At 37.6% G+C, this 18,502-nt stretch overlaps 1 protein-coding gene across 2 annotated transcripts in view; it reads right to left on the bottom strand.

Moving 5' to 3' along the window:
* Positions 1-16,216, bottom strand: part of NYAP2 (neuronal tyrosine-phosphorylated phosphoinositide-3-kinase adaptor 2) — a 165,853-nt gene extending 149,637 nt beyond the window's left edge. For both annotated transcript variants that reach the window (XM_057551589.1, XM_057551590.1), the window contains exon 1: positions 16,086-16,216. In XM_057551589.1, the coding sequence (XP_057407572.1) occupies positions 16,086-16,099 (14 nt within the window). In that variant the 5' untranslated portion in view covers positions 16,100-16,216. The remainder of the gene's footprint in view (positions 1-16,085) is intronic.
* Positions 16,217-18,502: the final 2,286 nt, after the last annotated feature.

Below are 18,502 nucleotides of genomic sequence, written 5' to 3'. Positions count from 1 at the left end.
ATTTTAAAATATATAAGAAAACTCTCTCAGCTTGAAGCTCAGTTAATCATATAGGAAATGACTGTTGGGTGCCTTTCTATTCTATTAAGTAATGGTGACCCTATGAAGAAAAAGGACATGAATGTCAATATGAATTTTTAAGAGAGGTTTTTCTAGAGTCATCCCCATTTTTGCTCATTCATCAATAAAGAAAACAAAAAGAAGAATTGTTAGAAATATTTGGTTGATTTTCTTAGACATGTATGAAGTAAAAAAGTATCTTTGAATATATGAATTTTGGAAGCCTGTTGAGTCTACCTTTCCAGATATAAATTTATTTGGGCCTTTCTTTAATCGTAATTTTATTTATTTATTTATTTTTTTATTTTTGGCTGTGTTGGGTCTTCGGTTCGTGCGAGGGCTTTCTCCAGTTGCGGCAAGCGGGGGCCACTCTTCATCGCGGTGCGGGGACCGCTCTTCATCGCGGTGCGCGGGCCTTTCTCTATCGCGGCCCCTCCCGTCGCGGGGCACAGGCTCCAGACGCGCAGGCTCAGCAATTGTGGCTCACGGGCCCAGCTGCTCCGTGGCATGTGGGATCTTCCCAGACCAGGGCTCGAACCCGTGTCCCCTGCATTAGCAGGCAGATTCTCAACCACTGCGCCACCAGGGAAGCCCCTTTAATCGTAATTTTAGCTGGCTCTTTATTGTATCTTTCATGACTCTAATGTTTGTCATACATTTTACATTCCACTGGGAAATATCATGGTAAATATTTGTTTTTCCCCCTTCGCTGAAGGAGTTATGACAATTATATGACCCTTGTGAATAGAGCCAGAAAGGATTCAACAAGAATATGTGACTCTGATTCTGGTATTTAATTCTGATCACAACTTGCTATTCAACCACAAATGTTTTTTTATATTTATTTCATTTTTTTCCTGAGTATTATGAGTCGATATTCAGATACTAGATATACTATCTTTGCAAAGCAAAATGAAGAAATATCAGTGCACTAACCAGAGCAGTGGATATCTAGAAGCATGAATGAAATCAAGGAAATGTCTAAGTGGAAGTTTTCACATTGTAGTGGTCAGTATCCTAGATCCATGTAGTGTTTTCACGCATTTCACGTTCTATGCTTTCTTCAAGAACATCAGCCAAAAATTAAACTAGAATAAATTCAGATGGAATGGTTTGTGAAAAATCAGTAAGAATTTAAGGCAGAATGGTGTGGTGGAGGTGAGATCAGGGTATGATGGAATGTGAAGATTTGTCATTGATTTGTGATGATTGTGACCTTAATCTTTCTCATAGAAGATGAAATATTTGATCTCATCTAACTTTGCCTCAATCATTTTGCATGTCTTTTCCTTATTTCTGCTGCCATATCACTGAATAAAAGGTGATTTGAGGATTATTTAGACAGTCATTCCCAGTAATATATCCACGTGAGGGGATTTATGCATGTATTAATACACATAGGCATTTATGAGAGTTATGAGGAATAACTGTATCAGCAATTTCTCTGTTACTTTTGACCTAAATAGGGCCTGCACATTTTCCCAGACAGATAATTAGCTCTGCTGCTTCAAAATTACATTTTTTCAGCATAAAACAATTTCCTGTAACTCTCTATCCTTTTGTTCATATATGTAATGTATACACACATACACACACACACACACACACACACACACACACACACAAACACTTTTTCCAAAGAGAAATTCAGTGTATGCTTTAAACAATGGCAGGTCTCAGGTACAAATTCAATTTGACCAGGCTGTGAATGCAGGATGAAGATGTGGGGCTAAGGTAAGTTGGATAGAAAGGCCATTATCCAAGGCTAAGGGTAAGAAATAAAGGTTATGGTACACCTAGGTTCAAGAGACCAGTAAAGATGATTAATCAGAAGGAAATTGAAGATTATGAAACATAGCATACAACTAATTCCTGAATTTAGGATAGCACCATGTGGAGTTTTTAAAAATTCCTAGACCCATACTAAGGACAAATACCTAATCATATTTGTTGAATCAGAATCTCTGTAGCCAGTTAGCCATACTCTGTAGCCAATGAGTTTCTTAAAAAACTATATCCAGATGTTTTTGATGTAGTCAATCCAGAAACCCCCAGAAACATTAAGAACAATAGTTAGAGACATTAATGAGCAGACATCTGTTAGTTAGAAACAGCCAGGGAAACAGAGTTATCAGAAAGTGGGACAAAGGAGACTTACCAGAGACCAGGCAAAATATCACAGATAAGACAAGGTACAATGTATTAGTCAGATCTTGTTAGGTTATCCTGAAGTAACAAATAATCCCCTATTCTTAGTTATTTTTAACAACACAGGTTTACTTCTTGCTTGTATTCATTGGGTCAGCTGTGCATCAGCTGTGGCTGTATTCCACATGTCTTTTTCATTCTCGGATCTAGCCCCTACTGAGATATGTTCTCATGGCAGAGAGAGAAAAGCACTCACAGAACCACACAGTGTCTCTTAAAGCTTCTGCTCAGATGGGGCATGTAATCTTGAACTCACATTCCATTGGCTAAAACCAGTCTTATGGCCAAATTTGATGTCAATGGAGTGGGGATAGATTCTCTTCCAACAGGAAATCACTGCAAGTTACATGACAATATGTGGGGATGCATAATCCTCTTCCAGGTAGGGGACCAAATACAGGTACAGCACTTGTAGCATATGCCTCTGAGATCTCCCTTCAGGAGGGAACTTGACATTAGGAATGAAGGTAGCTGACAACTAGTGACCCACTGAGGGATTTTGTGCTTCTTGCCCCCATAATTCTGGTCTCTACCTAGTTAGAAATCTTGGTCTCCAAAGCGGGCATACTCTTTCTCGAAGATACAGTAAGGGTCCCATTGAACAACAAGGCTATAGCTGCCTCCTAAGTAATTGGAGCTCCCTTTGTATAGTGGCCAGCAGACAAGAAGACGGGTCTCCATTGTGGAAGAGATCATGGACCCTGATCAATAGGAAGAGGCGGAGCTGCTGTTACAAGATGGTTCAGAGAGAAAAATGTATGGGACCCCTCTGGTTACTCCCTTGCCCAGCTGTGAGTTTGAAAGGTCACCTGCAGCAACCTGGCCCGAGAAGGTTTTGTTGACCAGATGTCCCAAGCTCTCGTTAAATTAGTCTCACCACCGGGCAAGCCACTGAGACCAGCAGAGGTGTTAGTTGAGAGTGAGAGTGAGGTGAATTTACAATAAGTGTGGGAGGAGGGAGATAATGCATATCAGTTGCAAGCCCCATATGAACTGCAGTGAAAGGAGCTATAGTTTCTCACACCAACTGTCCCCTTGTAAGTTTTCCCTCATGAAGCATCCAACAGGATCCATGAAAGAGCTGGTCCCCAAATCTGCAGAAGAGCATCTGCTGAGCATAAGGGGTGAATTGTGGCAGCCATGAAGCTTCTCTAAGGACAGCACTTAGCTGACAGCCCCCAGCCATAGAGTCTTCAAATCGGATGCAGCATTTAGGTCAAGGCCACTCTGCCCATGGAAAGCTCCTAGCTAACAGCTGAGCATATGAGGTATGGGACCTGGCTATTTCTGCCCAGTGTGGGAGTCCTTGTGTCTGAGTTTCCCTGTTGGGTTGGCTGAGACTTCCCCATAGCTACACCATGGTCTGAAGCTCTTCCTATCCAATTATTTTTCCTTCCCCTTCTCCTTTCACAGGTGTCATGCTACATTGTGGTCTGAGGCTTTTTCTGCCTATTCCTGCTCCCTCCTTATCCCAGGCATTCTCCTCAATAAATCTCTCCCTCTAAATTTCATCTATCTTGGTATCTGCTTTCTGGAGGTCATGAACGAACATACTTGGGAATGATCATACAATCTATGACATTCAGAAACCAAAGAAGCAAGAAAGAGAAAGCCTAATAACAAAAGTGAGACCCCAGAAATAAGAAATGCCTGTGAAAATAGGGCAGTCTCTTGCTTCAGACTGAGTATTTAAATGCTGGTTGGGAAAGTAGGAACTAACTCCACTATAGGAATACTTGGCTTGAAGTGAAAGTTACGTGGGCTGAAGAAAGCAGTCTTTTTGCAGTAAGACTCTAGTGCTCAAGATAGATTAAGCCTGACACATCTCATGTTATAAAAATAAGTTTCATAACCCTGAATTTAAAGAAGTACACTTTTTCTCACACAATGAAGGTAATGTTGCAAGACGTAGTTGTCTGTTGGTTTGTTTGTCTATTATAAAATTAAAAAAAATAAAGTACTACTTAAATCAAAGCAAATTGTTTCCCTAGAAGTAATTGATAAAATATTTGTAAACTTCTCCAAAAAAGTTACTGGCTTATGAACAGACCTGGACATTTGTGCTCTGGAATCACTGAGTTGTGGTTTCTATCCTCAGCTCCACCATTTAGCACCTCTACTTTAGTTGCTGATCCCAAAGACCATTTCCTTAAGAGATAAATAGTAGTATTAGCCTCATGGAATTGTTATCAAGTTTACCTGAAATGCTACATATGAAGCATTTAGCATGGAATCTGACATATCATATGCAGTCAATAATTTCAGCTTTATAATTCCTACTTTTAAATCCTGTCCTGAATTTTGTTTATGGGATCATAATGTGCAATGTAAGGCCATATCTCTAAAAAAAGTGGTACGTGGTACCATGTAACCTCAAAAAACTGTGCACAAAGTCAAAACAAAATCTGACATTTAACTCAAGATAATCTAGGCAAACATAGTCTCCATGTCCTTAACTTTCTTCAGTACTTGCTTTGATTTTTTTTAAAGTACCTGTTGATCGGGACTGACAAAGAAAGGTACAAAACAAGAACTTCAGAGCTGCTTCGACAATGCTATTCAATAGAGATTGTTACTTGTCTTGCTGTCTTCTTGAAAATCCATCAACATTAATGTTTTATGTCACCTTCTGAGAAATGCTTCCTTTCAGAGATGAAAACACAACCCCTGAGAAGGGTGAGCTGCTAAGGTGAGATGTCAACTCTAAAAGTGACAGAGGCACTGCTTCTCTGTGTCATTTTGAAGCAAATATGTCAATATCTCATAGTAGAGTATTCCTGGGAACCACTGGGAAAAAAAAAAAAAAACCAGAATCCCGGTTCATATGTATACCCTCTTTCAAGGATATCTAGGAAGTTGGGTTACAAACAGAGGTATTACCTAGGAGTTTGCTTCTTGCTTGGAATTTTTTTTTTTTTTTTTTTTTGTAACAGTTCTATGAAGCTAAGCTCAAAAATCCATCTCTAACACTGATGCATAATCCAGTATATTTTTACCTTCGCAAAGTTCTGAACCCCCTGGAATTTTTTCTGTTGATTTTTCAAGAAGATGTCTTTATCTGATATTAGGGAAAGGGATTATTCAATCATAAAGTCAATAGGGTAAATCTGAAAGGGAGGTGGAGACTATATCTCTAAAGGAGATAGTAAAATTTACCTGTGGGCAAGTTTACCACTGTCATCTGCTAAATATTCAAATCTTTCATGTTAGGCATTTTTATAATGAATGAGCAGAAGGAAATCAATATTGAGATTTTATTCATTAAAATTACTACTTAAAAACATTTATATTTGATGCTGTCTTCCTCTTGCCTTCTCTGCAGATACACAAGACCTAACACTGATGACCCTATGCTGCCCTGTGAGTCCCGCTAGCCCACTCACCAGGGGGCCCCCGCTCTAGAACTTGCCCTTTCCCCCCTCAACACTGGCCTCTTCTAGGTATCATTTCCAGCTAAAACAATCTGTGCTTATGAAAAATTATACATAGAAAGAGACAAAAGATTGGTATGTTATACTTTTTCCTATTTTGACAGGCAATATGCCTCAACCCATAGTCTGACTGTTAAGAGAGACGTGTGATTCATTACATCCTCCGTGATTTTTGGCAGATGGAAATTGTCGTACAATTCATCATCCCAGCCCCATTAGGCCTTGATGAGTACAAGTGGCACTTCACATCCACTCACCTTGAGCTTCATGCAGGCAGGAGTCCTGTGTTCTCGCTCACTGTTATAAACACTGTCACATTATAGGTGCTCAAACATACTTGTTTTATGAAGGAAAAAAATGAAGAAAGGAAGTAAATCCACTTTGGAGATAGATTAGATAGATAGATACATAGATACATAGATAGATACATACATACATACACACATATATAGATACATAGATACATACATACATACACACATAGATAGATAGGTACATAGATAGATAGACAGATAGATAGATAGATAGATAGATAGATAGATAGATAGATGATAGATAGATAGATAGATAGATAGATAGATAGATAGATGATAGAGGGCTTAGAGAATTTCATGGACCCTTGTCATTTGTGCTTCCAAGGGATTCATTCTCCCTAATTCTGGCAATGATAAATCCTACGTGGAGATCAGTCTTCTTCCTCTCAGTCTAACATGTTACACAGACTCAGCCAATCAAACACTAGATCCGCCTGGCCACCATGACTATTGTAGCAACTGGCAAACTGGTGAATCAGAGTAAACCTGGGCACTGGGTAGCATCTCAGAATGCCTCAGCCCTCTTGCCACTACAAAGAGAAACTAGTGGAGCCAGGTCTGTGGCATCGTAGACCTGGATCTAGATGTGCCTGCAGCTAGGTAAATCCTAGAGCTCTTCAGTTTTGTCAAATACTAAATTCCATTTTGTTGAAGCCCAATTTAGTTGGGTTTTCTGGCACTTACATTGGAATACAGTCCTAAATGAGCCAGTACAATGCAGCAATTACTAAATAAATATTATTGGCTAACATGTCAGAAAATGCAGTTGACATCAGGAAAGGACTAGGAATGACACAGGGCAGGAAATGAATGCATCATTCTTATTTATTGCTGGAAAATATCCTTCCTTTTTAACAGTATAAGTGGAAAAAATTAAGTGCCGAATAGGTTTGCCCCATATATATATTTTTGATCATGCAGTACACTTTGATGTGGAAACTTGGCTCCAGTAACATTAAACTGTGTTCATATTTTCTTCCAAATTGTTCACTCACCATTACCCTCAATGTCTTCCCTGAGCCCCACTTGCTTATTCAAAGCCATAACCTGTGGATTTCTTGCCTTAGGCACAAACATTCATTTTCACCACTTCATATCCTCCATGATATCTATTTTCTACTTTTGTGCTCCTAATATCTTAACTCTTCCTCATGCTTTTCCAGACATCAATTTCCGGTGTCTGGCTATTTATTGATGCTTCTTGGATCTTAAGGTCAAGTGTTAAAAACGGGATCTTTACACACCTTTTTATTACCTGCTGTGGTGAACTATAATAGCAAAACAAAACTAAATAAAACAAAACAATGGGAAAAAAGAAACTTGTCCCGAAGAGAAGGGATTCAGTTTCTAACTCCAGATGTTATATTTAAAATTGATATACTTAAGCACTATATTATTTCTCTTTGCTAAGATACTTCAACTCTGCCCAAAATTTGGTGTCGCAGAAAGAATATTAAATATGTAATCAACCATTTGCTTATTTCTGTAAGAGCGCTTTGACAATAATTGTCAGCCAATACACTTCCAAATCCAAATTAGGGGAGAAAAAAGATCTTGCTTGAAAATGAAGGAAAAGCAACAAAAATAAAGAATTTATCTCTTCTGTCATAATTGTGGGTATAATACAGAGTTGGGCAAATTTTTGAATGGATTTTATGGGTTTTTTCTGTCAAAACTCCATGATAATTCAAGATTTTTACGAAAGTTAGGGCTTAAGGTAATCATGGCTAGACTTATGCTTGAAAAACAAATATGTCATTATTTATCATAAGTGCTTATTGCCAAGAGTTTGAAGTTGATACTGCAGCCCATTGCTTTAATGCTTAGTCCTAAAATAAAGTGAGGAGGTTAGAGTGGGGAGTAGAGAGATTTTTTTAACCTTTATCAGAGTTCCTATTATTCACTTCTGAGTCTCTAAAGAGATGGGACTGAAATCTAATGTTTATTAAAGCCAGAACAAAGGCTATGACACATCTTTAAAAGACTTAGTTTTTACTTGAAACATGTCGAGTGCTTTTAAGATTAGCATATGTTATTATCTATGGTATTTTGGAATCTAACAGTAAAACATTCCTCATTTGTATATACAAATAATACTTCTCTACTCCTTAAAGTGTCATGGCTTGAAGAAGAGACAGTATATGGAAAATTCAAATCATATAATGATATTCAGATTCAACTTAGAATGTAGTTTACAGAAGTTCACATCGTGGGAGATCTTTTCCAAAAATTCAACCAAAGAAGGGGAGGTTCTGGAAAATATATTTTTTTATTTGTGTCTTCAAAACTAACATAAGCTTTGAATATGGTTTGAGAGCATGCCAAGTTTTCACAAATGAGTTTAGCTAACCATATGTGGCTCATTTCTCGATCTAGAAGTAGAAGCTAGAAATACAGAATGTTAACATATAACAGCCTTGAACTTCCTGAGTAGAAGGCTACTTTAATGCCAGTTTAAAGTATAGTGATGAGTTTGGCTTTCTAAAAGTATCATTTTTATGGAGGAAGAAACAATTCCCTGTGTTGAGGCATTTAATTCATTTACTCACCATTTATTCACAAAGTATTTGAATGTCTACTCTTTTCTGGGCAGTGACCAGAGCAGAGGGGTCCGTGTCCTCAGGACCTCACAGGCTATTGAACCAGCATGATTTACGTGCCATGCGATCAGATGTTCTCTCAGAGGAAGTACCAGGCAAGTACAATGGAAGCACAAGTCCTGGGGCCCCAACCATGGCTGAGGGTCTGGGAAGTCCCATGGGAGAGGAAGTGGCTTTTCAGCTCATGCAGAGCATGAGTAAGACTTAATCAGATAAGGGAGAGAAGTGGAGAGAAGAGAATATGTGTGCAGACATTTGGAATCGAGAGAAACTGAGAAATTAGAGTTATTTGGGTAGAACTTCATTGGACCTGTTCGTCTTGTAATTCCAGTGGCTGGAACTGTACTTGGCTCAAAGAGGGTACCCAGTAAACATTTATTAACTAAATGAATGGAGAACTGTATATATGATTGGGCATAATTCAGGAATAAACTCCCAGGTTTCTTAAGCATCAGGACAGATGAAGTTTTATTTAATTTCCTCCTTTCCTTCACTCGCCATTTTCTTAGTTTATGATGAAGGAGAAAGGAAAAATCTGAGAATACTTGCACACTGTTAATTCTTGTCCTTGTTATAAGAGTAATCCGAATGCAGGGATCAGCTTAATCCCCTCTTCTCCATCTCCCCTGGTCTGCCTGGGTTTAGGTGCTCATAATTTCAGGACTAAATTAATGCAATTGCCTCTTAGCGGATCTTTCTCCACGGTGCTGCCAGATTTATCCTTGTAAGTGCGGATTTGCTCATGTCACTACCTAAATTAAAACCCTTTGATAGCTTTTCTGTTCCTTCAGACGAAAAATCCAAACTTTTATGTGACACTCGTGGTCTTTTCAGATTTGGATCCTATACCAAGTCTCATCTGCAACATTCTCCCTCCTTGAACTTAAAATTACCCTAATATACATGTTCCCACTTTAACTTTGTTCCAGATTGTTGATTCAGGGATAAAGTTCAAGATTGACTGTGTGCAAAGGGTGGCAATGAGTCTTGAGGACACAGACAGGTTAAATTGTGACCTCAGCCAGCAGTCATGCTGCTCTGTCTGCTTGAGCTTCTTCCTTTGGCTAAATCATGTTTAAACATCTAATTCAGATGTGGTTTCCTTGACAAAGGCTTCTATTATCAGCCAGGCTTTTTCAAGGTTGGTCTCCAGGCCTCTGGCTGTCAGGGCCGTCAGAGAGCTCTGTCCTCCGTATCAGAGCACCTCCTCTATGGCATTCTACGGTTGTCATCTGTGAGTTGATCTCTTCTGGTCTGTGAGCTGCTTGAGGGACAGACCATGAAGTATTTGCAGCAAGTGTAAAGTAAGTAGAGATCATGGAAGGGAGGGAAAGATATGATCCATGAAAAACTGCTTGATATTATCAGAGCCTTTCTTTTTAAAAACTCTTTGACTTAGGCTTTTTCAAACTATCATTAGAAAGAAAAGCTGGCAGGACACTATGTGACTCAAGTATCCAATAATTATTTTCACTGTTGAAACAAAATGGAGCCTTTTAATAGCTACCTGTCATATGTTGATAGACAATCTGGATGCCTGAGATAACACAGTGGAAACCTCTAAACTAATTTTTATTTAACAAATCCCTGGATTAGATCTAATTCTTCTTTAACTTCGTAAAACATTTTGATCAACAGCCATGGCATTCTGAATGCCCATGGTTGATAGGCAGGCTCACTCACTTACGCTCAGAAGACTGAATTGTATGCTGATGATAGTTAAGTTTGCTCTCAAAACTGCTCATGTCAATTGCACTTGTTGCTGTAATTATATTATCAAATAGTATATAAATCAAAGAAACATGAGTTTTAAAAAGTGAGAATTTCTCTGAAAACTCTGTTGAAAAACTATGTCAGTGGTTTGGAAGATACTCAATAAAAGGAGGTTTACTAAAAAAATATATGGTCTGGTTGGATGTGGTGAGATTACGGTAAATCTGTTAAATCTAAAAGGAGTCTGAACTATGTTTGTTTGCTTGCTTGTTTTTCCAAATGTCTTTAAATTGGGGCTCAGCTTTAAGGAAACTGAAACCAAATTAAAAAGTGAAAACTAATGGACATGTTTTGTGCATAAAGATTATATGGAAATCCAATTAGGGAAAACACACACAAATAAAAGACTCTATTGCCAAATTTGGTAAACAGTGTATATTTACAACTTTACAGTTTTAAAGAGTTTTATATGTGCTTATGTGTTTCTTTTTTTAATATTGCTCCAATTTTTAAATATTTTGTTTAATCAGTCCCAATTGTATTAGATCTAGATCCTCTATATTTATATTCTATAAAAAAAATCAACTAGCAAAGAGCCTGGCACACAGTAGAGGCTCAATAAGTCTCAAAAATGTTGGTTTCATTCCTACAAAAAAAAAAAAAAATCCCACAAAATTATCAGCAAAGACTCCAAGATCATTGATTCAAAGGAAGTTTTTTAGAGATAGCCATTGAACTACAGAAAGTCAAATTTTTCTACAGGTATAATTATGTACAGTTAATAAAATAATGTAAAATGTTAATTTACTCACAGAAAATTATTTGAGCAATTATATTCTGAAAGCACTTTGGAAATGGGTGCTGGAGGTAAACACATTTTCCTAGTGGTGATAACATACAAAGCAATGCCCTGAATTCAGGAAAGAACTAAACAATTCAAGAAAGCAGCAGATGCCATGCTCTTCAGTACCATTTCAATATATTTTCTCTTTTGAGAAGTTGGGTACCTAGTGACTTTCCCAGCCCCGACCATTATCCATGATGCCACATTAGATACTGCCATCACCTTTGAAAGCTTCTGCTGTTGTTGTGTGTGCAAAACTAGCAAGATATGCATCCCATTTTGCAGAGTCTGTATTATCCAAAATACTGGCAGAAAAGGACTAGTATACCCAAAGTTATTTCTGGTATGACTTTATATCCAGAAAAAGGATTTTTCCTTGCATCTGTAAACTCCCAAGTACATAACCACCTATTCATTTACCTTCTAGAAGACAGATGGTATAATTTGCCAAGCAAAATCAGAGAACTGGAATAAAAATGCTTTAGTGTCAGCTCTGTCTTAAACATAAGGCTTTCACCCTTTCTAAAAACTTGAAATATGCTATTAAGATGAATAGATGCCCCTTTGACACTCAAGGTCAATATGTTCCAAAACTAACTCAGCATCGTCTCCCGCTTCCCTCTATTGAAACTTTGTCTTCAATAGCATCCTCATGCTATCAGTCACAGAGAACAGAAACCCCCAAGTAATTTGACATCTACATTCTTCCTATGTACACACTGGTCAACAAATCCTTCCTCATCTCCTTTGATCTCACATCTGTCTCCTATTTTCCAAACTATCTACGAGGCTTTTATTAACTTTTTGTCTTGGCTACTAAGTGATATTCCTAGTTGGATTCTCTATCTCAATTTCCCTATTCATTAACCTGAAGAAATAGTCCTAAAAAAGAAACAGGATTACCTCATTTCCCTTCTTTAGAGCTTTCAGGATTACCCAAAATAGAGTCCACTTTTTCCATAAGGCAATTCAGGCTTTGTTTGTATGACCCAACCTCCTTTCCACCCATTCACATAATTCTGGCTCCCTGGGGTCTCTTCCTCTTCAAACTATACCTCCACTTGAAAAAAATAAATTTCATGTTCATCAGAACCTAAACTGAATGCCACGTTCTCCCTGAACCTTTTATCAATACTCTCTCTCCTCTAGCTTGAATTTCTTGTGTATTATTTGTCACTTTCTGCCTTATAGCTATCATACACAAACATGAGATTCTAGAATTTTTGAGGATGGGTATCAAATTTTGTACATTTCTTTATCTCCCTTAGCGTTTGGTATGCTTCTTTGCACATAAAAAGTAACATGTCAGTGTTTAGGGATTTAAAGTAAATTTAGACAATAATTAAAAGGAATATATAGTTAATTATTTTAACTCATTATTTCTAGGTATATATTAAATTAAAGGATTGTAACTGTCTAGAAATTTTGCTTTAATAAATAAGTCTGGAAGACCAAAATTTTTTTAAAAAATCGTAGCAGTTTGGTTTGGAAGGAAGTGAAGATGTAAAATGAAATATAGAAAATAAGTACATTATGTCATCCAGAAATTCCCAACCTCTAAAGAAGACAGAGCTCAAGATTTACAATTGAACAGGTCGTCAAGCCATTTTTTTTTTCCAGGAAGTACTGGTAAAGTGGAAAAAATCTATAATCTTTACATCTACAGAAAGAGACAGTATAGATCTCTCAGAGATAGACAGACAGACACACACACACAGAGAACACATGCTTTATCCACCCTAGTTAGGAGATTCTGTTTCTAGCTCTGCTCGTACATCATCATATGACCTCTGGGGAAATCATTTCTAAATAGATTCATTCATCTATCACTAGGGTAGAAATACCTTATCAAACAATCCCTCAGGATATTTGTGACATTAAAATGTGAGTGTAAAACAAGGTCAGGTTGTATGCATGAAGTGTTTTTCCTATTTAACAACAGAAACTATTTTTCTATTGAACACACTATCTTGGCAAACTGGTAAGTCTGGGAACTGCACTCCTTGACATTTTTGAAGTCCATTTAAAAAAGAAATGCCTGCAATTCCAAAATCCAACCTTCCATCCCTCATCCGTATAATCAGAGTGACATGTAAATGTGAATCGCTAGAGATACTGCTTAAGAACTAAACGCTCATTCACAGATGCATTAGTTACCCTAAATGGAGTGGCCAATGTGCTGTCTTTATACACAACAGGTTGTACATCTGCTTAATGCACCCGAATGCAGTAATATAAAAGATTGAAATATAGATGCCATGGACTGCCTACGCAGAGGCCAGAAGCTTGGCTCTGTTTTTCTAGGATGACTTTTCGGGAACAATTCACTTTCCCTGATTGGTTTCCTTCAGGCAAAATGATTGAATCTAATACACCATGTCAATGCATGCACTTGGATTATTCACTTTAAGGTGCAGCCCTTAAGGGCTTCAGGGTCCAGTGTTAAAAATTTGCCTTTGATCAAACCTCATCCTCTCCCACACATCTTTATTCATAACAAATTAGAAGCTATTATCCCAACAGATTAGCAACAGTTTTAATGCCCACAGTGCATCTTAAAATAAAAAGAAACAATTTCCCAGTTATCATGGATGCGGTATCTTAGTTGGCCTCATTATAATATTTATCATCTGTTATTTGTTGCCTGTGTTACACAGTAGTGAAAGATACATAGCCCTCAGGGTTTATCGTTTAATGGAGAGCACATTTGAATTTAAGATCTACCCTATTAAAATAAACCTTTCTTACACACTTCTAAAGGGAGCAGGGAAATGTGACTTCATGGCTGCCTTACTGAAAAGGGAGTCTCTTATTTACTGAAGAATGGTTCAACTTAAGGAAGACAATTAACTTAATGATTCTTTGGCAAAGGTTGATTTTTACCCCCATTTATAACTGTCATTTATGGGCATCTGCTTCAGTTTTTTTTAAAGCATTTGCAAACCTTGGATTCCAGATTGGAATCACCAAAAGAGATTTACACTGCAACTCATTTAGTTTAAAAAAATGGAGGATGAAAAATTGGTAAGTTTTAGGCTAATTTAAGAATATGTAAGACACAGTGTGAAATATACACACATTCCCTGGCCACTCAATTTTTTGAAATCTTCTCAAAGATACCTTTTTTCTTCTTATCTCAGCCACTTCTCTCGTAGTCAGAACCTACCCTTTTGATTACCAATAACTTAACTCCTTCCATTACCTTAATATTAAGCATATGTATCGTTGACTGCTGACACTTGTCTTTTTGGCTCACTACCTCTGTTTGCTTAATCTCAAGTTTCCTTTGACACTTTTTTGAAACCTCTTATCCATTGGTCTTGCAATCTCCTCTGTGTTCCTCCTCAGTTGTTGTAAAACTTGTCTTTCTGCATGCAGCTTACATTTTATGATCAGTCATTATTATCACTCCATGGCAAACACCCCCAACACCCTTGTCTTTGTAGTGTAGTATTTATGTGATGAACAAGGGAGTGTCAAATGCAGAGGTCATGATCAGTCAATTCTGGTTATTAGCAGGCGAGGCTGTCTTCATCACATGCACAGATGACCTCAAGCAACACACCAGATTTGGTCTGCAGCCTTCTCTTCTCATGGTTCTGCCATAGCATTACTATGTCAGTCTACTGAAGATCCATTGAAGGGAACACTCCCTTGCTCAAATATCCCAAATAGTATGTGATATTAAAATATTTTCTAATGTGACAACACCATACACATTCAAACTTATTTTCTGCTTCTATATTTCCCAATATCCATTCTTTGCTGATGAACCCCCTCAAAAACACAGACCCCTGGTTAATTAATACTTAATTGATTTGTTAATTAAACCCGTAATTATTGAAGACCTATCTGTGCCAGGTAGTGTTCTAGGTCCTAGTCTTTTAACAGAGAACAAGATATTTATCTTCCCCAAACTTAGAGACTAGAGGCAGAGCCAGGTGATTAAGACTAATTCCAGGAAGAAAATAGAGTGAAAGAGAAAGATAGATGTGAAAGTAGATGTGAAAGAGGAAAGTGGAGCAGACCTACTTTAGACTGGGGGATGAATGAATAATTCATTCTCTGTAGACAATATTCTTTTCATTTCTTCAAATTCTACATATCCTTTAAAATACACCATCAATTCACCCTTCAGTTTACTCTCACTGGCAGCAGATTTCTCTAAACTTGTCTACTTCCTAAGCCCACAGAAGTGCAAATAGAACAGATTTTTTTTTCCAATTCATTTCATAAGTTTGATTTTTTTGTTGCCAAATAAAGTGAAAGTTCCTAAAGTGGGGAAGAGAGAATCAATGCTGTTTCTTATGTTTGTTTTTAGCTCCTGAAGGCCCTAGCACAGTCTTGAACATTTAGAAGAGTATTTTGACAGAAAAATTGACCTATTAACAAATTGAGCTATTAACATATTAACAATTGACCTATTAACATTGACATATTAAAAACATGTCCTTATAAATTATCAAAAGAAGCACATGTGTAGACTTTATGCAATGAAGAAGTTACATAAGCACTATTAATTTAATTCTTCATGATAAGCAAATAAAGTATTTTGAATTTTTTCCCAGCCAAATTTAAAGAGTTTAGATAAAGTTAATGCATTGTTTTGCGTTGGTATTATTAGTTTTTACCAATAAAGGTATAAGAAACACAGACATAAACAAGCTGCATAGTTTTCTCTTGTCTTACAACTAACATTCTTGTGAAATTCAGGCAAACAAGACCCTCCCATAAGGATGGAGGTAAAAATGTGATTACATTGTGTATACAAGCTCTATGAGCAGAAATCAATCTACTCCACCTTTTTTCCCACTCTACCTCAATTCCCAAAGCATCAGTAACAGAAACAGTAAATAACATTCCCTTATACAATATGACCAAGTTCAGATAAAACACAAAAACAACAAAATCATACCTTGACAGATACATGTGGAAGACCTATTTGCAAATCATTTCTTTCAAACCTCTTTTACCCTCTGTAGGACCCAATTTCTTGGGAAGAATGAAATTTCATATCTTGATTTCTGATATCTTCCTTCAAAAGCCACAAGCAGGCTCTGGAGCAGAAATGAATAGCTGAGACAAAAATGTGAATCCAGCTGAAATGGTCACTTCAAAGTAAAGTACTAGTGACTGAAGCTACACAATGGACAGGATTTGATGTGACTAAATTCATCATGGCAACTGATTCATTTCTGCCGTTTGAAGTCATCCCCCAAATTGAGCAAACTAATACTTCCCATTTTTGCACAGAGATCTAGAGACTATTCACAGAAAATCTCGTGACAGAAACTTTGGTTCACATCCAGTTTTGCGGGGAGACACGGTCATTGAGTAATTTGTCTGGCTCAATGAATGTCAGTGATTTGTGTGTCATATTCCCTCATATTAAGGGAACTGCCATTGTTCCCACCAACTTGGATTTATAAAATATTTGCCTTCTATAGAGTGCTGAATGCTGTCATACTTTTTTTTTTAATTAATTTATTTATTTATTTACTTATTTATTTATGGCTGTGTTGGGTCTTCGTTTCTGTGCGAGGGCTTTCTCTAGTTGCGGCAAGCGGGGGCCACTCTTCATCGCGGTGCACGAGCCTCTCACTATCGCGGCCTCTCTTGTTGCGGAGCACAGGCTCCAGACGTGCAGGCTCAGTAGTTGTGGCTCACGGGCCCAGTTGCTCCGTGGCATGTGGGATCTTCCCAGACCAGGGCTCGAACCCGTGTCCCCTGCATTAGCAGGCAGATTCTCAACCACTGCGCCACCAGGGAAGCCCTGTCATACTTTTCATGTGATATGCACCTACAAATGCATCCCCATTTTACACATTAAATAAGTGAGTAATAAAAAGTGAAACTAACAAGAAGAGGGTAGAGTTGGAAGTGAGATTAAAAAGGTAAATGGAAATGTGGTCTTGATTCATGGTTATTGGAAGGACTTCACTTTGACTGGCTGGGGAAGTCATTGGGGAGTTTTCTAGTTGTGGAGCTGATCACACCAAGTTGACAGAGCCTCTCCTGCACTTATCTTCCCAACTCCAAGGTGACCTCATATCGGTAGCTTGAAATCGGCCACAGTGGAAATATTTACACAGGGGAAATTAGCAAATATCACCAATCAAGGCTCTTTCTTTCTCCCTATAAAAGTGATTGTTAAAGTTTTTGCTGTTTTAAAAAAAGGAGTGACATGATGTGAAGTAAGTTCTGAATTAATCATGGGAATTGGGAGAGGGGGGTAAGAACAGAGCAAGAGAGCTCAAATGGAAGAACACTGCACTAATCCAGGGGAGACCCCCAGTGACCCAGATTAGGGTGGTAACCATGGAGATAGGAAGAATTGTTTCCTTGCAAATCTGCTGTCAAGAAAACAACACTACCAGTTGTGTTGGGAAAGTATAAAAATACTTTTGTGTAAAATCCCTCATTATTTTTAAGTTGGCCTTTCTGTACATGTTAGATAAACATGGCAATGAGCAGATATCACTCTGCAGCTCCCAGTTCATGACCCTGCACCAAACTATCTTCTTCCTGAGACCGGGAATAATGACAACGCTCTTTACCAATATATGTTTTGAAAATGCATTTTAAATAGTTTTTTTTAAAAACATAAAAGCTTTTATAAAAATGTTCTATTTCAGCAGACCTTACTTTATACTCTGCACCGAACTGACAGGATACATCATGGAAATAACATCTAAATTATCAGAGTATTTTACATTTATACAAAACACATTTGTACCTCAAGTGATATGTTTGTCACAACGTCCTTGTGAATATGCCGTATAGTATGATTATACCTGCTTTATGAATGAAGAAACACACCCTGATTGGTAAATTAACTGGTAGGGTCAATTCTGAAACGTACTACTTCTACAACAATCTTCCTCTTCTGCTGAGTCGCATGGCTCACGTTTGAACCGAGGATTAATGATCCCAGATACTTCATTTAGTGAGTTTGCATAGTGCGTGGATTAAATTACTCATAACAATAGTGATAGTGATAATAAAATTATAATCATCTATGTATAAGACAGTATCCTATACGTGAATTATCTCTAAACAGCCCTATGAATTAGGGACGATTATTGTCCCTGTTTTGCAGATGAAAAGATGGGTCATAAGGAGCTTAAGTAACTTGTCCAAGGTCTTATGGCTTGAAACTAAGGTGCTTTTGAACCAGGCCTGTCTAGTCCCAGAACTTGTGCATGGGCTTGTGACTCATGGAACATGGGAATTTTTTAAAGGAAAAAATATTCTAAGTATAGAGTCTTAAAAATACTGGCTTGGCCCAAAAGTTCGTTCGGGTTTTTCCCACCCACATCCTTCTTATCCCTC

Source organism: Balaenoptera acutorostrata, chromosome 8 (assembly GCF_949987535.1).
Source record: "Balaenoptera acutorostrata chromosome 8, mBalAcu1.1, whole genome shotgun sequence".
Taxonomy (NCBI): Eukaryota; Metazoa; Chordata; class Mammalia; order Artiodactyla; family Balaenopteridae; genus Balaenoptera; species Balaenoptera acutorostrata.
Note: the sequence above shows the minus strand (reverse complement) of the source record. Positions and strands in the feature narration are given on the sequence as shown.